The sequence below is a fragment of the Ambystoma mexicanum genome, chromosome 12 (genome assembly GCF_040938575.1).
Source record: "Ambystoma mexicanum isolate Mex_15411 chromosome 12, UKY_AmexF1_1, whole genome shotgun sequence".
NCBI lineage: Eukaryota > Metazoa > Chordata > Amphibia > Caudata > Ambystomatidae > Ambystoma > Ambystoma mexicanum.
The window spans coordinates 666715642-666740088 of NC_090936.1; the positions used below are offsets into that span (position 1 = coordinate 666715642).

The 24447-nt window shown below is 44.9% G+C and overlaps 1 protein-coding gene across 3 annotated transcripts in view; it reads right to left on the bottom strand.

Moving 5' to 3' along the window:
• Positions 1-24447, bottom strand: part of LAMB4 (laminin subunit beta 4) — a 933969-nt gene that overhangs the window by 709707 nt on the left and 199815 nt on the right. For 2 of the 3 annotated variants that reach the window (XM_069629159.1, XM_069629158.1), the window contains exon 3: positions 3795-3952. The exons of the other annotated variant lie outside the window; for it this stretch is intronic. In XM_069629159.1, the coding sequence (XP_069485260.1) occupies positions 3795-3952 (158 nt within the window). The remainder of the gene's footprint in view (positions 1-3794; positions 3953-24447) is intronic. 3 annotated transcript variants of the gene reach the window in all.

The following is a 24447-nucleotide window of genomic DNA, read 5'->3' on the forward strand; positions in this document are numbered from 1 at the left end:
TTTATTTAAATGCATGCACGGATTCCATTTGGGAGAAGATGACTGCCCCTTTATATCTGTTTTTCCTTGTTAGTGGGCAGTATTTGTGTGTCTTTCATGTTGTATTTAGCTTATACATTGGTTTTGTTAGTGCTCTTCACATCTAGTGGATGCTATGTTAGTATTCTTCAAGAATAAATGCATATATTACCTATTGTACGTGTTATTCTTGTTGAGTATACATTTCCTTTGTGTCTACATGCATGCACATGTACTGTTACAATGTTAGTTTGACTACTTTTGCCATCTTCAGCTTAACTTGTCTCTATGTCCTTCTGCACCTGCCTGGGGTAAGGGCAGTACGTTGTCTTAGTAAGCAATTTTTCTCCCCTGTGCAGCATTGGCTGGAGGACGGGCAGAAGCAATGAATGACGTATTTATCTGCATCCCAACCGTGCAGAATGCAGCGGATCATGCAATATGTGTGCTCAGGAAGCAAGCGCACGTATCAGAGGCTCACCGGAAGCTCCACCTGCTCCCGATGGAGCAAAGAGTACAAGATAAGGCAAACTCCCTTGTGTACAAGTGCATGTCTGGTAATGCCCTCTTGTATCCCTGCTCACGCATGCAAAAGGCTCCTATAAGACAAAATGTGTGATCTAATAAAAATTGAACCATGCCCTGCCCACGCTACAACCTAAAAAATCTCGGAGGGACCAGCTTTGATATCTGGGCTCCTGTGATGTGGAATGCGCTGTCAGTCTTGATGAGGGAAATAGCCAGGGATGTATTTTCACCAAAATGCCAGGGGTCGTGGAAGGGAAATCACATGACCTTTGACCTCTGATAACATCACAGGAAGTGATGTCATTTGACCCCATCCTGAAGTGACATCACAGAAAGTGATGGAACACAACCCTTTACCCCTTGACAAAACAGGAAGTGGCATCACATAGCATTTTTCCTAAGTACACTATGGGGGTCATTCTGAGTATGGAGGTAACCATGCCGCTATTAGCGGCATGGCTACCCCCATACCGGATCCCGGGTCCGGGTTCCCTGAATGGGGATATACCGGGCCATTCCGATCTTGGAGGGCCCAGTATGTCCCCATTCAGGGAACCCAGACCCTATGCATCCCCATTCCCATTAGAGCCCCCATAGGGCTCAATGGGAATGGGGAGGGTGCTAACAATGGGCCCATTAATAACGGGCCCATTGTTAGCACCCTGGTCTGCTTGCGGGACCCGCTAAGGATGCCTGGTTTTACCAGGCGTCCTTAGCGGGTCCCGCAAGCAGAACTCGTAATGAGGCGGGAAGGGGTTGACGGCTCCGGCACCTTTACCAGTGCCGTTAACCCCTTACCGCCTACCTCGTAATGACCCCCTATTAAAAATATGGTTACAATATCACTGTAACGTGATACGCATTTCATACAAGAATGGATCACCATATGTATCAGCAGAAAAAACATGCTATAACTGCAACTTGCAAAAAGCAAAATAAATAGTCTGAAATGGATGCTTATTCTACTCTAAATGCTTTTTGGAGTAGTTTGCCTGCATTGTAAATTTGAGAAGTTTAAGAACATACTGGGCCTCATTCCGAGTATGGAGGTCCATACCGGTACCGTGTCCAGTTTGGTGAGATGGGGACTTACCGGTCCAGTCCGATCATGGCGGGACCGGTAAGTCCCCATTCACCAAACCATTCCCCATTCCTATTTGAGCCCCCATAGGGTTCAATGGGAAGGGGGAAGTAGCTAATAACGTTACCGCAATTTGCGGTACCGTTATTGGCTCTGATTTCCCTTAGCGGGTCCTGTCCATAACGCCTGGTAAAAGCAGGCGTTAAAGGAGGGACCCGCTAAGGGAACTTGTAGTAGGGTGTTAATGGATTACCGGCACCGGTCTCCTTAACGGTGCCCGGTATCCCTTGCCACCCTACTCGTAATGAGGCCCACTAAATCAGTGACTCGCGCCTTAAGTGTCCCTAAAATAAACCTTTAATGAGTCCAGCAATTATTGTATAGAATTCCAGAAAGACAAATTATTTGTTATTCCTATTCTTTTTTTATTTAGGTTCACTGCTCAAAGTGTTACACTTGTGGAACCCCCTTTTTATTTTTATAAAGAAGCCTGAACAAGACAGCCAGCCCCTCTAGAAACAAAGAGCCACATGGCATTGGCCACAGCCCAGGAGCTTCAACTTGTTAGCTTTGTATTTCTTATCGCGGATGAACAGAAAAGGAGGCAAACGTATCTCCCAAAGCCAAGGATCACAAACCAGCTGTCCCAAAAAACGAACAGTCTGAAGTCATAAGAAATACAAAGCTAATGCAAGAATTGGTTTGAAAATTCATAAAGAAACAAAGATCATTGTCACAAACAAGGTAAAACACGTGTTGAGAGGAAGAAATATAGCAATATGAATATAGAGAGAAAAATTAAGTAAAGTGATGAATAACTTGTGCTAAATCAACAATGAGAAAAAAATAAAGTATCATTGAAATCTACAACTATTACATGGACAATATAATGTGTTTTTTTCAATAACATTCACCCGAATTAAAAAGGTACCAAAATTGGCGCATACCAAAAGATATCATTTGAGACAATACAGATTTAAGGGTTTGTTAAACAGCGGAAAACATTGGAATTCACAAAACATAACCACTGAAAACACGAAGCCCTACGTATATAGTAGGATGCTTGTAATACAAAGAAGCCTGCAGCATCTACGTAAAAATCTGCACATCATTATCTTATTGCAGTCTGGTTATAAAACCACTCTGCATCTGTTGTGACCTCACAATGCCTGCAGCCACACCCCGCAGTCAGTGTGAAAGGCTACTCTCTGAATCTTGAGCAAACAACACATAAACCCTTAGTGAGAGGGATGGCAATGTCTTCAGATAACCTTGTACTGATACATTTCTCTGACAATTCATAGTCTCATGAGTTGATAGGGAGACATTTAATTCTGAAGGTTTGTTTAGACCACGCTGGACTTTAGCACACGGGAGCAGCCTCCTACTTGCATGTTTTTACTAATTTTGCACCACAAAGCTTTACTGTGATTTCTGATAAAACAATTAAAATTATTTTTTGCAACAAATTACAAGCTACATATCAATGCGTTTAGTCTTACACTACAGATTATACACAAATTGTTCAATCAGGGGGAGGTGTTGCATCAGAGGGAGCACGTGGCCAAGCATTAAAGGGGTACTGGTTTTAAGATTATAAGGAGTAACATTTCCCTAAATGCACGGATTAAAGATATTGAATTTACCTGAGTTAAAGGTCCTTCTAAAGGCATCCAGTCTGTGGCCATGTGCCTCTATATAGTCATGGAGCCCCACAATACATTTAAATGTGCAGATGGGTGGGGTGTACTTTATCCCACTTATAAAGTTCTACTGAGGGGACCTTATTTAGTATATAAAGTGACATGGGGTATTCAAATATGCCTCTAAACCTCACAGATCACTTTAATGTTCTCCAGCTAATGCAGCAGACAATATAGCTCTGTGTATTCTCTTGCGGCCTTCACGCATAGCCTTTGTTGAATGCCCCCCCCTATGCTCTTGGCCACTTAAGGGGGTAATGCAAACATAATCACCCCAGCAAACATTGAGGTAGAAAGGGTCATCACAAATATGCTCGCCCGAGCAAACATTGAGGAACAAGAGGGCAATGAAAACGTGATAATTCCAGCAAACATTGAGGAACATAGAGGTGCAATGAGATATAGTTCGACCTGTTGCTTACATGAATACATATGTGTAGTATGAATGTAAGTTAAAAACAAACCTCTAAATATCCTAAAATGCAGTATTTCTCAGGTTCATTCAGTCCACAGGTGGAGGAGGCAGTCAGTTGACCATTGCGCCCCACGAGGAGATCTCCAACCGTTGGATGGCAGTGTCCTTTCTCACAGTCATCCTGTGCATACAGCCGTCCTCCCAGACCTTCGCCAGACAGAAAGATAGTACATTTGTAATTGTCATATTCTGATACAGAATGATAAACAGTTTTACTATGATTATTATCTTACTACAGACATACTGAATGCGAAACCAATGCACAGCTGAATTGTGCATGTGATGTATTTTATTATGTCTTATATAGCACAGCTATATAGAACTATGTAACTGTAGCAGTTCCGTTTCTAAATCATTCACGCTGAGCTCCCTTGGTGGTACTTGCTGGGTTCCGAGATCCATGTGGGCGTAGTTACTCTGTTTTTATGGGCAAAATTCAGGACTTGTCTTCTGTAAGGGCCCCTGAGACTCTGGATCCCGTTCCACATTCTATATGGAGAAAGCTACTTGTGAGAAACCTGAAGGTATCTCAACCACTAGTCCCTGGGGATCTGTCATCCAGGTGGGCCGGACACGGCCATCACTTTTGGATCCAGTTCCTGGGGATGGACCAGTGCAGGAGGGTCACCTGGGTGAGGGGTCTTCAGGGAGTGGGAGTGGGGTGCTGCATGGTGAGACGCGGTATCCCCTTCCCTGTAACAACTTTACCCCATCCTAACAGGTTTGCTACTTAGAAACTCAGAGGAGAGAGAAGGCATTGTACGAGCGAGGCAAAGCACACAAGGAAACAGAATTTCCAAGATGGCAGTTTAACATGAGGAGAAAGACAGATAAACAGAAGGGGATTGCGAGGAGGGAAGTGCCCTTGACCTTTTCAACAAGAATAGAATGTGTAAGACCATGAAACCCAGCTGAAGAATCCTGCATTGTGTGTGTCGGAAGTACCCGGGGCACTCCCACATCGATAATCAAGGTGGGGAAAATCTCCTGCTGCCATGGTACTGTCCTTGGCTCCCACAACAAAGCAGCACCAATCAAATCAACACAGCCGGTGAGTTGCCATGGCCGAAACCAGACCGGTCTGTGTTGAAGCCAAGGTTGCAAGCAGGAACATTGTATGTTGAGTGCTCAAGCGAACAGTATATGAAATACATGTGAAAACCAACGCAAGTAAAATTGAACAAAAGATGAGTGATTGAACTTTGAAACCAAACACTTGTGTACGAGCGCAATACAAATAAAATATCATTGACCAAGATGCAATACCTTTGACAGAGTGGTCCGGCACCGCGTGCGTGCTCATTCGAAGATCTCTGTAAGTTATCCAACTGAGAGGTATGATATGATATGAAATTATATTTTATTTATATCGCGCTCATACACAAGTGTTTCAGAGCACGACCAAGCAAAGGGAGAGGTACAGGGGAGGGCAAAAATAATGATCTTTCTAGGCCAAGTGCATGGAAAAGGGAAAGGGGGAAAGTGTGTGGAAGGGGGAGAAGTGGAAAGTGCGGAACAGAGGAAAGAAAATAATAAATAATAAGTGAAATAAATAAATAAATAAATGCAGTGAAAGGGTAGTGCATGATTATTCAGATAGGGTATATCTGATAAGTGCCAAAGAAGAGTGGGGGACTGTATGCATACAGATACAGATCCCAGTGCCAGGGGTGGTCCCGGATGCAGTGAAGGAGGGAGGCAGGGTGAGCAGGTACCTGGGCCCAAGGGACAGAGGTTGGCCAGGTGCATGGTGCTGTGAGAGAGCAGATCAACAGGGGAGAAGAGGGGCAAAGGCAGAAGCGAAGAGGAAGGTCTTGAGGAGCTTCCAGAACTGGAGATGGTTCTCCTCAAGTTTCAAGGTGGTCAGGAGGCTGTTGCAAAGGGAGGCTCCCGCCGAAGACAGAGATCTGCCCCAGCTTGTTTCTTTGAAAAACGACTGACCCTGAGGGAGTTAGAAGTAGAGGAGCAAAGGGCTCGAGAGGGGAGGTATTTACGGAGGGATAGTTAAAGTTATTGGGCCCCAGAAAGCCTTGTGGCCAATGCAGAGGGTTTTAAATGTAATCCCTGCATCCTTGCAAAAGCGAAAGAGTGGTAAAGGATTGTGAATCAAAGTGGTCCTGCAAAGGGTCAAGCAAAATCCCATGCACAATCGAAGGTCTTCAATGTTGATAAAGTAAAGAAAGTTGAAGATGAAGTAGTGTGGGATGTTTTTACCCATACATCCGAGCCCTACCTCAAAAACTGTGCAGTACTGACATGGAAAACATCATGATGGCCAGAGTTTCCCAGAAAATGCCCAGGGAAGTGCATGAAGAATAGGCTGCCACCCATTTTGCCGATGTTATGGGCACAGAAGGGCACTGCCTAAAACCACCATTGGACTACCCACACAGTAGTCTGAAACCATTAGGAATGGCAATGCTGATTGCCAAAAGCAACCTAGAATTGTGGGGAACTCATTTTCTTAAATCCCAAAAATGGGTGCAGTACCAGTACTGACCACTATCAGAAAGCCGGCGTTTTAAAACAGCACCAGATTTTTTTTATATGTGTAAAACTGAATAGATGAACCCAAAGCATGCCAAAGAAAGACTTACTGAGAGGTGGATTCAATGTAAAGTTATATTCTGAAGTGGCTTGAAGGTTTATAACAAGACTGACTGAGCTGTGGATTTCAGCCGTTTAAGTAAATTTGGACTGAAAGACACTAAAAATGTAAATGTTTGAAAGAAATGAGTGACCTACTTTTGAGTGTCACATAGGTTGCAATTGTTGAAATGCCATAGTTTTGAACTTAGAATCAGCATTCTAGCTGCATATGTAAACATTGTCTTGACTTAAACTGGGTAACAAAAAGTGACATTTTATCTGAAACCTGGCTTAATGAAACTGAATTCTGCCCACCAGCTACCCCCGACAGGAGATGAGACTTGCACAACTGCTGTGCTCCCATGCCTACCTGCCTTTTGCTGCTCCCACCAAAAGGGATATGACACTTCTCTGATTGGATTACCAAAGGACTGCTAGAGGCTAAACATAGGACCCAGGCAGAGGGTTTATGGAAGTGGCCATAAATGGCTTCCTCTTGAACAAAGGGCCTTCCAGGGCCCAGGCAGATGGTTTATTGCAGGGGTAATAAAAATGGCTTCCTCTGGCAGAAACTGGGAGGGGGAGAAACTGGAGACAGAGGCTGAGCTTGAAGAAAGTGGAAAGACTGGTTTCTGTACCATGTGACCTGAAAAGACACACCCCTGTAGCCAGAATATGGTTTTAGAAAAAGATGAATAACTCATAGTACGGACTTGTCATAATTATTTAAATGATACCATAATTCTTGTGATTTTTCTGCCCACATTTTAAGAGGTTTTTAGAACCGGTGGCATGATCTGGGGGCAAACTAGCAGTTAAGAGGGTATTACTTAAAATGTATGCATGTTAAAAGTCTGATACTTCATCAAGTAATGTCCATGCTCCTTGCGCAAATGTGTATAAATTTGAGTAAGAATCTGATATTGGTAACCTGACCAAAAAGTGAAATATGTTGCCATTTCTGAATGCAAGCTCCCAGGAAGAGCAGATTTGGACAGGGTATACCTCCTGTGATATGTGATGGGTGCATGTAATTTTAAACAAATGTGTACCTGTGCAAATATGTCTTTTGGGTCAACATTTAGATTGTGTGTAATTTGACAGGGGTGGGTTCTCTGTGCCATAAACAGACCTCATCATGATGACACTTCATTTCATTCCCCCAATCAAGGGGAAGAGGAGGAAGTGGCCAATTACAAGTGGAGAGGGGCTGGCTAGTGATGCTGCTCACACACACCCATTTTCAAAACACATAAAAGCAGACAGTCAGGACAGATAGGGACCTTCAATTCCATTTGCTGCAACGCACTCTGCCGGACCATACCACATCCAGAGATCCAGACTTCAAATCTTTCAATATCCAGAACCAGAGGCAGAGCAGAGCTGACCCAGACCACTGTTAGCAGAACCAGAGAGGTGACCCAGATCACTGTGAAGTGCAGAGACCAGACCAGAGTCCAGTCTAAAACCTGACCAGATCCGTGGCGAGGCCCATTCTAATTCAAGAATATAGTGTGAGTACCTAGCAGAACTGTGCAGAACCAATCTCTTAGTTAAAATAATATAATTCAACCTATTTTAATCTAAGTAGAACTGCCTCCTAACTGTCACCTGTCATTTGCAAAGCTGTCACCTGTCATTTTCTAGTTGCTAGCTGTCACTTGTCTTTTTGAACTTTAAAATTTCAAATCTGAAAAACTACCTTTATTTAATCGCTCATATCTCCGTGACCGTTTGTCTTAGAGACTTGCAGTAACTTTCCTCTGAAAGCTTAGAACCTTGGCTTTCCTACGAACTTAGAACCGCATTCCTACCCCCGATACCTTTGCCGCAATCGCGAAAAACGCACTCGCGAATTTGCCGCGATTTGCAAATATTTCCACGTGTGAAAACAGCAGTTCTTGCTTTCCTTGCTAAAAATTCGTTTGCCTCTTAAGAACCATCCCTGAATCATTGCTAGAGTGAGCCTGGACTTATATTAACTTGATACCACTCACCCTGAACCTCTAGAGGGAATTAAAAGCATTTTAGCATATTTTTCACTTCATTGCCAGCACATATAAAAGCATTTTGGGCCTGTGTTTCCAACTTCTGTAGTCTAAGCTTGCTGGGGTGAACTGAATTACATTTGATTGCATTTTTGAGAACTGTGTGCTTTCCTTCCATTTTCTTGCATTGCATAAAGGGGGAGTGGATTGCCAGAGAAAAGTGATTACATTGTTTTGTTGAAATCATCTTGAGTATTTTCTGTATTGCATTTTCATTCAACATTGCATCCATCTGAACTTATATAAAGCATTCTCTACCACCTTATTCTTCTGTTCCTATTCACAAGTGTGCTAGTGCCAGACTATCCATTATTGATTACTGCTCATATTAAGTGTCATATTCAATTATTAATTATTATAAAGTGTGATATATATATATCGATTGTTTAAATCATCAAATAAACCTTTTAAACTTGCAAAACAGAACTACTTCTTGGCTCAGTGGGGCCAGGGGGATTCCAAGAGAGGGGTGTTATATAGGGGTAGTCATCCAGAACGCATGAACTGGACATAAAGATATATCAATAAGGGTTTCCATTCAGTATCCCAGACTAGGCATTGACTTAGCTGTAGTGTTGAATTGAATCCTCTTACAAATTGGGGGCTCGTCCGGGACGTTTGGGTTAGATCTACTATTTGTGCAGATTAATACAGTGTGCCAGCTGACCAGATACACATATCCGGTCAGATCACCATGCTGTGTTACGCTGTAAAGCACTCCTCAAAGGAACGCTCTAAGGAAAAGGTCTGTTTTGCAAAAATATAATATAAACTTCTGTAAGTCAGGACAGAGACCAATCTCTAGAATGACGACCTTAGTAGACATGAAAATAGCCAGAGAGCACTTCTTACATAAGTTATTTGTGAGAGTTGAGTGGACTCACTAGGACCGCATGGTCTGGTTGCAGGCCATCACGCAACAGGTCACGGAAACAGGGTCAGATATATGGAGAGATCAGGGTCCCTTACATGTGGCCCTGAGTGAACTATACATGGCTCCTAAAGCTAAGGATGAACAAGACAAGATGGTTAGGATAGCGGCATACCTGTACCTATATATGGGAGACATGCAGGATAAATGTACTGAAAGCCAAGATCTGGCGAATAAGCGACAGATGGCGTTAGAGAAGGTCCAATCTGACCTGGTCTCTTCTGAGCAGAGGCTGCAGGGGAGCCAGGAGTCAGAAAATGAGAGTAGACAGCACATCATTAAAATAAAGAAGGATATGGACATCCTGCAACAGGAAAAGGCTGACCAGGATACCAGATTTCTGGCCTTGCAGAAGGAGTACCAAGAAGGTTTGGACTCCCTACTGCAGAGCCAGAAAAAGCTGGAGCAACAGTTAGACTTCAATAGAGTATGTGCTGAGCAGGTAGTCACCCTGCAAAGCCACCTAGATAGGGAGAAGGCAGAGAGCAATAAACTGATTCTGAAAGACCTGGATACCCAGGCAGAGTTTGATCAGAAGCACCAGAAAGCTGGTGCCTTCCAAAGGCAAAAGGACGACCTGGTGGCACAGATGCAGGCTCTTAGTCAGGAAAGGGATACCTTAGGCCAGGAAGTCTGCCACTTAAAAAGGAAAATGGAAGAAAATCACCTGGCCCTCCAGGGACTGGGTGACCTCCAAAAAGAACACCATAACTTGTTAGAGCACACCAGGAAGGTGGAGGATGCTCTGGCAAGAAAGGAGCAGGCCAATAGGGACACAGCTCAGGAGGTAACCCTCCTGCAGCAAAGACTGGCCCAGTGCTCCAGGACCAATCAGGAAACGCAGAGAGAGAATGAGGCTCTCTGCCAGCACAATGATAGGCTCCAACAACAGGTAGCGATGCAAGGGAGACTGATAGAGTCTAGTAAGGCCTTAACTGAGGAACTGAAGGCGCAGGCTCTTGCATTGCAACAGGGAGCAGGGGCGGATAGAGACCAAGTTCGCTGGGAAAGGGAAACTCCTGAGCATAACCTCAGGAGCCCTAGTACCAGAGGCCTTTATCTCTCTCAGTCCCTGGACTCTAACACCCCCATGTCCCCTGGCGCACATGAGCACCAGGCCACAGGGATGGCAGATTACTATCCAGCCAGAAGCATGGGGCTCATAGGCCAGTACCTCCCAGTAATGGATGGGCGGGCATCCGGGTATGGGCACCCAGGCACAGGGAAATTTAGTGGGGAACCCCAGGAGAGTAGGCCCATTAAGGGCATCCTGAAAACCTCTGCCCAGTTAGGTCAGTGGGGGGGGTACCCATCAAATCCTGGCAGCAAAGAGGAATCTGAAGACTCCTCTGAACGGTACAGGACACAGGAGACCAGGTCCCCACATTCTACCAGCCATTCCCAGGCTCGCAGAATCCGGGAAAGCCTGGAAGATCAGACAGGAACCTCTGGGAGCAGTGCCTCTGAGTCAGAAGATGAATGGACAAGGGTTACCCGAACCAAAAAGGCCAATAAGGCAAAAAGGGCCTTGATTAAGGACCCATTGAAACAGATTAAGGCAATCAGGAGTGTCACCACGCCTTATCATAAGAACGCCAAGTACTCTGTTTGGGAACACTTGGAGCTCTATGAGCAAATGATGGAGACTTTTCATTTGAAGGACAGCCAAAGCTGTATCCAATATGTAAAGTGGACATTCTCCCCAGAGTACTCCAGTTTCTTTGCAGGGCTGGAGGACCAAAATCATTCCAGGTGGTCCACCTATAGGGCGGCCATATTAAAACATTTTTCTGTTCACAGAAATCCCCAAGAGGCTCGCAAGGCAGCCTACAATTTATAATGTGGGGAGGATCAGGCCCCACAAGAATTTGTGCAGGAGTTAAAGCGTGCTTTTGCACAAACCACAAGAAGGGTGCGCACGGATAGCAGAGAATTTATTAATACGTTTTTCCATGCCTTGCCCAAATACATAATGACCCAGCTTGTGAGGGATTTTCACGAGAAAAGATCTTTAGACTGGGTCATTGTACAGGCGACCCGGATCTATGAGGTGCAGAAGCCAATAGAAAATAAAAATAATGCGCCAAAAAACCCCAAAGCCAACAACACCCCTGCTGCTGCCAAGGTGGCAGAGGTAAAGGTCACCCCCGTTTTAGAGTTGGAGATGGGGGGGCCTAAAAACCTACCTGCACCTAATAATGTTAGGCCCAGAAGGTCCTCGGGCCAGTCACAAACAGGGAGTCAAGGAGGTAGTCCCACAAATGGGGTCCCTCGCTCTCCTGACTATGTAAGTCCCCGTTACAAGGGAAATCGACCCATCCTGGGTTATGTGTGGACTCCTCCAGCCCAAGGGGGGAGATCCAGCCAAGAACCTAACCCAGGGAACTTTCCTCCTAACTTCCCACCGGAGGGCAGAAATTCTCTGAATCCTGGGCAGAACTTTTTCCCCAGGTATCCACCCAATTTCCAACCCCAAAATCCTCCACCCTTCTTTCCCCAATTCCCTGAGCCCAGACAACCGAATCCGGGAGAGGGGAGGCCAAGGGTGGAGGGGTACCAAAATCTTCCCAACCAGGGGTACTACCAGAGAAGGGATAGCTACCCTTCCCGGGATCAGCCCAGGGGAGAAAACAGGGCCCCGTATCAGCCTGAGCGGGTTTCCCAGTTAGAGCGCCAGGTTCAGAACATGGCACAGGAGCTGGGTCGCGTGCTAAGGGCTCAGCAGAACCCTCAAATGGGCATGCCGGCGCAGAACGCACCCAACTCTGGACCTGGTGCTCCAGAACAATGACGGGGGCAGCACCCCGATAACTCACCGGTTCCCAGGGAGGAGGCACAAAGGGAAGGGGGGTGTAAAGCCTTGGAGGAAGCTTCCTTCCTCACTTGTAAACAGCCCCTGGAAACCCAGGAACCGGAAACAAAATCTCTTGCCCCTGAAAGTCTGCCTCCTAAGGAGCAGAGGGGGGTAGGAGAAACAAAAGACCCAAACAGACTCAGTTTGAGGAGGAGGTACAGATCTTCCAATTTGAGGGAGAGGGATCCTCAGAGGATCCTGGGAAAAGGATCTTCTCCTTCAGAGAGGGGGGAACTCCGCCCAAAGAAAAATGGGTCCCTAGGGATGCAAATCCAGACTGGGGAGATGTGGAGACTGAGCTACCGCCGCCCACCATCTCATCCCAGAACCAACAGCAAGAAAATCCCCTGGTTCAAGCCCATCCTGGTGACTGCCTCCAAAAAGGGGGGGGCCCGGAACCGGAGCCAGGGGAACCCACAATGGCTCTGATCTCCAGTTGCCAATTGTTTCTTTCAGATTCCCAAGGCTCTCCACAGAATTCTGCCCAAATCTCTTCGCTAGCGATGTCCAAAACTAGAAAGTTAGCCCACCAGTTGTCCAAAAATGTGCATTATCTGTGCCCCCTTGAGGAGAAGGAGGGGAGATACTATGCCCCGGTACAAGTACAGGGGCAGGGTACAATTTTAGCGCTGGTGGACACGGGATCTCAAGCTACCCTTCTGTCCAGAAGGGCCTTTGACGAACTGAATGCAGGGAGGGAATTACCAAATTCCTCTCACCTCACTTCCTGGACAACTCCAGAACTTTGACGGGAAGGAAATTCCCGTCGAGGGGACGGCAGATTTGGACATTAAAATTGGGCGACACAAGTTGAAACACCCGGTCATAGTTGTGACTCCAGAGGGCACCCCTTGTTTACTAGGGAATGACCTCCTGAGAAGGTTGTCACCCCTAATAGATTGTGTAAACAAGGTCCTCTGGACCCAGACTAGCCGACCAATAAAATTAAAACAGAGTGTCAACCATGTTAGTTTAAACGGCACCTGCCACATGGTTGAACAAAAATCTGACCAAGTAGAATTTCACTTCCAGAATAGCCAAATTCCAGACGTGACAGTAATAGCAGTAGGACAACAGACTGGTGATGGAGGGTCCTCTCTATTTCTGAAAATCAACCTTCCTTCCAGTCTAAAGTGGTATTCCACGCTGGAAGGAAACACTCTGAAATTCTATACTAATCCACAATCAGAAACTCCCACTCCTATAGTCCAGAAAGATGTGAAATCAGCTCAGAGCCTGGCTGATATTCAGCAAATTGGAGAGCAGTTGTTCATCCCTGTTCAGTTAAATGATGGGAAGAACTCTGTTCTCGCTCGAGTGTGTGTGAACAACGGTAAGAGCTTCATCAGCGAAGCCATGTTCCGCCAACTCCCAAAAGATCCAGCCATTCCCACATTCAAACTGATAGACAAATGGGAAATGGACCTGGAAGCACCTAATTCTAAACATCTCCTGCCAAGCAGGTGTATGCTCAAAATCTCCATTGGCAACAAGAGCATAGTCCATAATTGTTGGGTCGTGCGAGACATCACTGCCGCCTTTTACTTAGGCAGTGACATTCTCAATCGCTTTGCCATTAGTTTGGACCTAATAAACTTCAAAGCTTGGTCCCGATTAGCGGATAATCCCATGGGCTTTGATGATCCAGAAAAAGCATTTAGGTCAGCTCAATTGCTACCTTATGCAGTTGAAATTCAGATCAAAGAGGAAGTCACCATCCCAGAAAGGACCTGACAATTCTCCCTGGAAGTGAAAGTTAAAAGAGGACAACATTTGAAAAACCCTGATGCTTACATACATCTAAATGCTTCTCTCCAACAGCAAGGGTTGGGGGTAAACCCAACACCATTAGTCAACATAGAACATGACACCATTCTAATAGAGATGGATAACAGTGACTTAAAGAGTATTACTCTAGCCGCAGGCACCATTATTGGAATGGTGGTTGATGAACGACATTTTTCCATAGACTTAGGTAATGAACTGTTAGGGCCAATCCCCAAGGACTGCTTTGACAGTGACAGTGATGACAATACGACACCAGACAGGATTTTTACCTGGCATGGGGGGAACTTCCTGGTGTACACTTCTTGCCCTTATGGTAAGGAAGATGTGACTTGTGACTTCAGGAGGGATGAGGTGATTTTCCAGGTCCATGAGGGCTGCCTTTCCCACCTGAAGCCTCCAGTCCAAATCAGCACTCTGACCAGGGACTTCTCCACCCAGCTGGAGGAGGCCGCGGAGATAGCCAAACGAGAAGTCTTTCCAGGCTTCAGGCAGATGGTGGAAGAGAGAGTCAACCTAGCTGGTGCCTGTGTGACTCTGGAACAAAAGCAAAAAATGAAACAAGTTTTCTTGGATTTCCAAGATCTCTTTGCGGTAGACTCATATGACTGTGGTCGCACTGACATCCACACAACAACAATCCCCACGGACCCTGGCATGACTCCTGTGTTTGTGAAGCAATATCGCTTGCCTCTCGCATCAATGGAGTCCCTTACTGAAATAATTAAGAACCTTGAGTCCCGGGGAATAATCCGTCCAGTCCACAGCACCTTCAATAATCCGGTGCTGGGAATATTGAAGCCAAACGGCCAGTGGAGACTCTGCGCCGACCTCAGGGAGCTCAACAAACGGGTCCATACTTCCCGATGGCCTCTGCCCTACATTGACCAAGGGCTGGCCCAGATCCAGGGGTCACAGGTATTCACTGCAATAGACCTGACCAATGGATACTGGACTGTGCCTGTCAGTAGGGAGGACCAATACAATCTGGCTTTTACCTTTGGGGGCCAGCAGTACACATGGACCCGGACTCCCTTCGGATACCTTAACTCCGGTAATGAGTTTAACATTTTCCTACATAAGGCCATGCCCGACCTGGGTGCGAGGGGTAACCTGGCTTATGTAGATGATGTCCTCATCAAAAGTTCATCTGTGGAGGAACACATAGCGGAGATCCGTTATGTTCTGACCCAGTTGAGAGCCGCCGGAGCAAAACTTTCCTTTCAGAAAGCACAGTGGTGTAGAACCCGTGTTAATTTCTTGGGGCATGAGATTACTTCTCAGGGTCTCTGTCCCCAGGAAAAGAAAGTGGAAGCACTTCAGAAACTGAAAGACCCCACAACTCTGCGGGAACTAAGGAGCCTCCTTGGACTGACTAATTACAGCAGAAAGTTCATTGAGGGCTACGCAGAGATCACCAGACCCCTGATTCATCTCCTGAAGGGGGGGGTCAAGTGGGAATGGGGTCCAGAACAAGCCGAGGCAGTAAAACAACTCAAAAGAAGCCTCTCACAAGCGCCTTGCCTAGCTTACCCTGTCAGAAACAAGGAGTTCTTCCTGGAGACGGGGTTCTCTAATACGTGCTTGACAGCAGTATTATACCAAAAGCATGACAAGGTCAATAAAGTAATCTCCTATGCGAGCAAAACTTTATCCTCTGTGGAGGAAAAATTCAACGATTGTGAGAAGGCACTCCTGGCAACGGTGTGGGCATTGAAGAATTACCGCCCATTTATCCAGGGGGAACACATCATAGTGGAGACTCCACACCAGCCTCTGCAATATCTCCAAAGTGATAGAATCCGGGCCGGAAATGTGAGTAATTCCCGAATTACTTCCTGGATTCTGTCAATGCAAGGCTTTCCTGTGGAGGTCAGATATGGCCAAAACAAGAAGAGTCCCCTCGCGCAAGGTCTGGCTGACTTGCATTATTGGGCCAGAGAAAACTGTCTCGAGGACGAAAGTCTAAAAATCAAGGACAACACGGAGGCATACCTTGATTCCCCACACAAAGTCTTTGAAGAAGACAAGTGTGAGGGAATGCCCACTGTCTATGTGGATGGATGCTCTTACCATGTTGACAACAACGGGGAGAAAGGACTGGTGGCCGGCGTAGGGAATGCATGGGTGAATGAGTCCCCAGAACCCTCCGCTGGATACAAAATTGGTCCCCGAAGTAGTCAGGTGGCAGAATTGATGGCTGTGCATCAGGCCATCCTCACTGCTGTCCAGCATCAACTCCACGAACTGGTCATAATCACAGATTCGGATTATGTATGGAACGGGTTTGTGGAGCACCTGGTTAATTGGAAAACCAGAGGCATGTTATGTGCTAACAACAAACCCTTGAAACATGGGAAGTTGATCCAAAACATTGATGATCTGGTCACCTCGAATGAGATGACCATCTATTGGAAAAAGATCATGGGTCATTCCAAAGTAGAGGGACCAGACAAAACTGGAAATGACTTAGCTGATCAGCTGGCCAAAACCGGGGCCATCCAAGGGGATCTAATTGAGATTGAGTCCCTGTTGGGGGAAATCCAGGTCACTGCTATCACTAGGTCCCAGACAAATGCTCACAACGACCTTTCAATTGCACAATGGAGTAAGGAGACCCCTGATGCTGATTTGATTACCGCTCAGAAGGGGGATCCAATAATTGGTAAATTTTACCAGCACCTTGAGGACCCTGAGAACTTTCCCCTGACGGACACCGATTACATTGGGAAAGAGGACCTAAGAGTGTTGATGAAATGTCCAAAAATGTTCCGAATCCAAGACGGTTTGCTGGTAAGGAAATCCAAAGCTGGCCACGATCAGTGGGTGGTTCCTACCTCATTCCGAAGCCTGATGTTAAGTCACGCCCATGATGCGGCCACCGCCCGTCATAGGGGGTTTCACACAACATTGGAAATCTTAAGAGAGGTTGCATACTGGCCACACATGGGGCAGGACCTCGACCAATACTTGAAGGGGTGTCTTGTGTGTGCACAATTTCAGCCATCATCCCTCACGCACCGAGCGCCTCTCCAAAAGCGGGGGATGACACTGCCATGGTCAGATTTACAAATCGACTTTGTAGGCCCCGTGATTCGCTCTGCTAGGGGAAATAAGTACATGTTGACTGTGACATGCTTGTTTACCAAGTGGGTGGAATGTCTCCCAGCCCCAAATTGCAAGCCAGAAACTGCAGCTGCCCTGATGATTAACCACATCTTTTCCCGTTTCGGTCTACCTCAAAGGATTGAGTCAGACAGAGGTAGCCACTTCACCAGTGAAGTGATGACAAAGATGTGGGAGATACTGGGGGTCAAAAGGAAGTTACATATTGCTTACAGGCCAGCTTCTTCTGGGGCAGTAGAGAGATATAACCGAACCATTGTGAGCATATTAAAGAAGTTTGTGGCAGATTCTGGGCCAAGTTGGGATATCCGATTACCTCTGGTCCTAATGGCCATCAGATCTACCCCTTCATCTGCAACCAAAATGTCACCATTTGAGTTGATGACTGGGCGCAAGATGGTGCTTCCTCAGCATTTGCTCTACAGGACCCAAGAGCAGACACTAATAAATGCCTCCACAACTCACGAGTATGTGGAGAATTTAAGGAAACACCTTCAACATGCTTTTGCTTATGCTCAGCGGAATCTAGAAAGATCAGCTGATAGCATGAAGACCCACTATGACCTGAAGACTTCCAGGAAGGAATATCAGGTGGGGGACCGGGTCTATCTATACAATTTCCAAAGGAACCAGGCCAAACAGCGAAAATTTTTGCCTACATGGAAGGGACCCTTTGAGATTATAGACAAAATCTCCCGTGTGGCCTACAAGATCCGCATCCCCAAAGGCGGTTTGGCAGAGGGGGAAGACAAGTGGGTCCACATTAACCAGTTGAAGTGTTGCCATCCCAGGCACACTCTGCAACAACTGGAGGAATCCTCTGGAATCCTAGAGGGTACTGTCTCAGATTAATTCAGTTTTAACTTAAAATATCCGACATATCGCCTATCAAATTCTGAGTTTCTCAATGTGGGTGTTTTTGTTTTTGAATGCAAAAAGAAATGTGCATGTTCATATGTTTTGACTATAAATGTATATGCCACCCTACTATATCAATGGTGGGGGAGAAATGTCCATGAATAGGTATTGCCGCTCTCCCTTTGTCGTCCTAGGAGAAAGAAAACCTGTAGACTGGCCAAGGAGGACGATCCGGAGACAAGGAGGACGATCCGGAGACCGGGAGAAGAGAATTGTGGGGAACTCATTTTCTTAAATCCCGAAAATGGGTGCAGTATCAGTACTCACCACTATCAGAAAGCCGGCCTTTTAAAACAGCACCAGATTTTTTTATATGTGTAAAACTTAATAGATGAACCCAAAGCATGCCAAAGAAAGACTTACTGAGAGGTGGATCCAATGTAAAGTTATATTCTGAAGTGACTTGAAGGTTTATAACAAGACTGACTGAGCTGAAAACTGAGCTGAAAACGGATTTCAGCCGTTTAAGTAAATTTGGACTGAAAGACACTAAAAATGTAAATGTTTGAAAGAAATGAGTGACCTACTTTTGAGTGTCACATATGTTGCAATTGTTGAAATGCCATAGTTTTGAACTTAGAATCAGCATTCTAGCTGCATATGTAAACATTGTCTTGACTTAAACTGGGTAACAAAAAGTGACATTTTATCTGAAACCTGGCTTAATGAAACTGTATTCTGTCCACCAGCTACCCCCGACAGGAGATGAGACTTGCACAACTGCTGTGCTCCCATGCCTACCTGCCTTTTGCTTCTCCCACCAAAAGGGATATGACACTTCTCTGATTGGATTACCAAGGGACTGCTAGAGGCTAAACATAGGACCCAGGCAGAGGGTTTATGGAAGTGGCCATAAATGGCTTCCTCTTGAACAAAGGGCCTTCCAGGGCCCAGGCAGATGGTTTATTGCAGGGGTAATAAAAATGGCTTCCTCTGGCAGAATCTGGGAGGGGGAGAAACTGGAGACAGAGGCTGAGCTTGAAGAAAGTGGAAAGACTGGTTTCTGTACCATGTGACCTGAAAAGACACACCCCTGTAGCCAGAATATGGTTTTAGAAAAAGATGAATAACTCATAGTACGGACTTGTCATAATTATTTAAATGATACCATAATTCTTGTGATTTTTCTGCCCACATTTTAAGAGGTTTTTAGAACCGGTGGCATGATCTGGGGGCAAACTAGCAGTTAAGAGGGTATTACTTAAAATGTATGCATGTTAAAAGTCTGATACTTCATCAAGTAATGTCCATACTCCTTGCGCACATGTGTATAAATTTGAGTAAGAATCTGATATTGGTAACCTGACCAAAAAGTGAAATATGTTGCCATTTCTGAATGCAAGCTCCCAGGAAGAGCAGATTTGGACAGGGTATACCTCCTGTGATATGTGATGGGTGCATGTAATTTTAAACAAATGTGTACCTGTGCAAATATGTCTTTTGGGTCAAAATTTAGATTGTGTGTAATTTGACAGGGGTGGGTTCTCTGTGCCATAAACAGACCTCATCATGATGACACTTCATTTCATTCCCCCAATCAAGGGGAAGAGGAGGAAGTGGCCAATGACAAGTGGAGAGGGGCTGGCTAGTGATGCTGCTCACACACACCCATTTTCAAAACACATAAAAGCAGACACTCAGGACAGATAGGGACCTTCAATTCCATTTGCTGCAACGCGCTCTGCCGGACCATACCACATCCAGAGATCCAGACTTCAAATCTATCAATATCCAGAACCAGAGGCAGAGCAGAGCTGACCCAGACCACTGTTAGCAGAACCAGAGAGGTGACCCAGATCACTGTGAAGTGCAGAGACCAGACCAGAGTCCAGTCTAAAACCTGACCAGATCCGTGGCGAGGCCCATTCTAATTCAAGAATATAGTGTGAGTACCTAGCAGAACTGTGCAGAACCAATCTCTTAGTTAAAATAATATAATTCAACCTATTTTAATCTAAGTAGAACTGCCTCCTAACTGTCACCTGTCATTTGCAAAGCTGTCACCTGTCATTTTCTAGTTGCTAGCTGTCACTTGTCTTTTTGAACTTTAAAATTTCAAATCTGAAAAACTACCTTTATTTAATCGCTCATAACTCCGTGACCGTTTGTCTTAGAGACTTGCAGTAACTTTCCTCTGAAAGCTTAGAATCTTGGCTTTCCTACGAACTTAGAACCGCATTCCTACCCCCGATACTTTTGCCGCCATCGCGAAAAACGCACTCGTGAATTTGCCGCAATTTGCAAATTTTTCCACGTGTGAAAACAGCAGTTCTTGCTTTCCTTGCTAAAAATTTGTTTGCCTCTTAAGAACCATCCCTGAATCATTGCTAAAGTGAGCCTGGACTAATATTAACTTGATACCACTCACCCTGAACCTCTAGAGGGAATTAAAAGCATTTTAGCATATTTTTCACTTCATTGCCAGCACATATAAAAGCATTTTGGGCCTGTGTTTCCAACTTCTGTAGTCTAAGCTTGCTGGGGTGAACTGAATTACATTTGATTGCATTTTTGAGAACTGTGTGCTTTCCTTCCATTTCCTTGCATTGCATAAAGGGGGGAGTGGATTGCCAGAGAAAAGTGATTACATTGTTTTGTTGAAATCATCTTGAGTATTTTCTGTATTGCATTTTCATTCAACATTGCATCCATCTGAACTTATATAAAGCATTCTCTACCACCTTATTCTTCTGTTCCTATTCACAAGTGTGCTAGTGCCAGACTATCCATTATTGATTACTGCTCATATTAAGTGTCATATTCAATTATTAATTATTATAAAGTGTGATATATATATATCGATTGTTTAAATCATCAAATAAACCTTTTAAACTTGCAAAACAGAACTACTTCTTGGCTCAGTGGGGCCAGGGGGATTCCAAGAGAGGGGTGTTATATAGGGGTAGTCATCCAGAATGCATGAACTGGACATAAAGATATATCAATAAGGGTTTCCATTCAGTATCCCAGACTAGGCATTGACTTAGCTGTAGTGTTGAATTGAATCCTCTTACAGTAGATAAAGTTGGTCCATGCCCGAACGAGGGAGATCAATTGAAAGCTTTGGCTTAAAGCAAGTTTGTCTTGAAGTGAATTAAAATTGGTCTGATCCCGGCAGACAGAGACTGATTGAACAGCTGAGGGAGATTCGGGGTGAACCTTGCAACCTCTGAGAAATTGGATACATGGAAATTCCACAAGCCTTGCATTAAAAGGGATCTGAGCCTGGCTGAGGGGGATCCGAGGTGAATAGTGAATCACCTGAGAAATTGAGTAAAGAACCTTTTATTTGTTTTTCACATCAGGCCTTCTGAGAGAAGAGACTTTGAAAGGCAAAGAGACTTGGGCACAGAAGGCCCTGATGCTAATGTTTGAACTGCACCCTTGTGCTGAAGAAGCCAGAGACTGTGCCAAGTTTGAGTGTGTCACCTTATCCCGTGCTGAAAATATGGTCACGGGAGGCTAACGGCCTGAGTATCCTGACATATAATTTCTTGAACACTTCTCTCTTTTACATAACATTGTTTCCCACACTATTCGTATTTAGAGGTAAGGATTGGCAATAGGTTAATTAGTATAGGCCCTTTTTATTTTGACAAGACACCACTAGGACTGCATTATTACTATTTGATGGCTGCAGCTTGCTCCCATCTTTAGATTTAGAAGGTGATAGGCGTTTTGCAAACCCTTTTTGAAGTTCAATAAATTCTCACTTACCGACATGCACCTGGTTTCTCCACGTCCTCTACCTGGCAATACTACAGGTGTGCATGTTTACATGTTCCCTCTCCCAAGAGGCTGATTAGATTTCCTCACTGGATTGCTGTCTCGATGTCAATGTATGTAGACCTCTAAACCACGTGAGCTGTGGCATTAGCTGGTCCGCTACCCACGAGCAACTAGATACACTTCTTATGATTAGTCCACTGTTTAACTGCACTACTCATTATACACATTTCATCTGAACAACTTGTTCTGCCTTACTGAGCTAACAAGTCTTGTCCAGTCTTCCTGCATGTGTATGTGTTCTCAGCTTTCCTACAAGTCTTGGACCAGCCCTCTCTCATCATAGTCTGAAAAACGACTTCTCTGCTGTTTACAAACCTTCCAGTCCATGATCTACTGGTTGTCTTTCACTTCTCCTGTGCCTGTCCTGGGACCCTTCAGAGATGAGAAGCATTGTAACACACCATCAGTATGGCGGCGGCTGCTGCAGGTGGTACCAAATCCACAACCTTGGTGCAGACCCTGTAAACCTTGCAAGACAAGTTGAAGGCCCTAACAACGACCAACCATTTCAATGCCATGCAGGCACAACAACATCAAGCACCCGTGGGAAAGTGACATGGTAGTTCATCCATTCTACCCCTGCTGGGTACTAGCAGCACATGAGATACCATTACATGTCAGTATTCCCCTTAATAGTAATTTGGCATTGGCCTGACAAGGCCTAGTAGAAGATAGTGCTAGAATATAGTGTCTTCACCCAAAAAAGCAATTAATGTGCTATGCACCCAAAGAGCAGTTCGCCATGGTATATTTAGAATAGCAAGAAGCACTCAAATTGCTTTAGGTTCTTAAAGGCCTATAATAGCCTAATTTTCAAAACAGCAATGTGAAATGCATTTGTATGTGTTGCCTTTCATGTAACCATATAGCAAATTGCTAAGCATTTTGAACAGCCCATTCATGGAAGCATGCATGTACACGTGTCTAAATAGGTACATTTGAGCAAACAGCAGGTCAGTACAAGAGCCAATTCAAATGCATTCAGACAGACTGCAAGGCCATGACAGCAAATCCATTTCATTCTCCACAATAAAGGAATAGATGGCAGTCTTAAGATCACACATGACAACAAGACCGCCTTGACTTTCAGGTCTAGAACTGAGAATATGGTGAGATGCTCAGATTGATGAGCTAGAACTCATAAAACGCGATGCTTAAGAGCACCATGCCCCCAAGAATCGACGTACTAAAGATTGATAACGTAGCCAGACCCTGAAAGCCCCTTGCGAGGAACTGATATTTCAGCCACTTTCTAGAGAGGGGTGTGCTTTTAGATTTGTTTGCCTACATCAAGCAATTATAAAGGTTAAAAATATCAGATGAATAGGGTCTGTCCATCAACTGTCAGAACCTTCTGATGGTAAGGGGATGTCCAGATGTCCATGCTAAAAACCTATGAATACACTACATGTGCCTATACAGGGGCTGGTTGGCTGGCTGACTGGCTGAAGACTGGGCTATGCTGAAATCCTGTCAGCACCTTTCAGTCCTTTATATTGCAACAGGGATTGCTTGCCTAAGCAATGTGCATTAATACTGGTCTATGATTTTATGCTTTTTTGATTTGAAACAGTGAAAAGAATTATGCGTTTCATTATATCTTGAGATGTGCTTAGCATTTTACGATGACATATTGATATATGTGTTTGACTTCGTTTGACAAAAATGTGTTGCCTTGAATTGAGCAGTATATTTGAATATTAATTGTCTCTAATATTGGACAGGGCTTTAAGTCTTAGTCAAGATGGATTGGGATTTATGCCATACCCATATGGGGTTGGAAAGAGCTTTATGTCTTTGACATGTAATGGTTATAGATGTATTTTTTATTGATTATCAAACAATTGTGTTCGATTTTTATGTGATTGTAGCAAGAACTCTTGATGGTTTTAAAAGATTAAATATTGTGTCAACCTAGTCCACATTTATGAGGGTATCAGGATATGCTGCTTTTAGGGCAGCCCACACTTTAACTTGACAATCCTTAAAATGCACCTGTCATGGTTGTCATCACCCTCTGGATACCCTGCTCTTTTCCAAATAGCATTCGCTTCGTCTCCTAATAATGCAGCAAACAAACTTTTCATGTCTCCTATCGTCCTATCGCTAGTGTAATGCCAGCTGTCTGCTTTTCAAGTGCATATATCCATTTGCCTGCTCACGCAACGAGCAATGTCAGTGCCTTAATCAAATTGTTTCTATGCATGCGTGGCCAGGGCACGTACTGTGCTCTGCCAGTTTCTTTACCTAACAATGGAAACTGTGTTCCCACCTGCTTAGCTGGTCATTTTTTCCCCACTCGCTTCCCCTTCTCCACCGACATGCGACTTGGTCATGCTCTCAGTCTTGGACACCACAAACGTTCTACTCTCGGTTTCATCTAAGGCAGTATCTCATCTTCTGCTCCTCATCTGTGCCCGATTCCTCCTCTGTGGCTCCTGCATCAATGTGCATGGCCTTAATTGCAGTGCTATCAAACATAATTAAAATAACACCCGCTCTTCATTCATCAGTGTCTATTGGCGCTCTTTGCCCGTCTTCCCTTTCTTGCTTTATTCATGCTAACTTTGCCGCTGTACTTTGCAACGCTGTTTCTAAATCC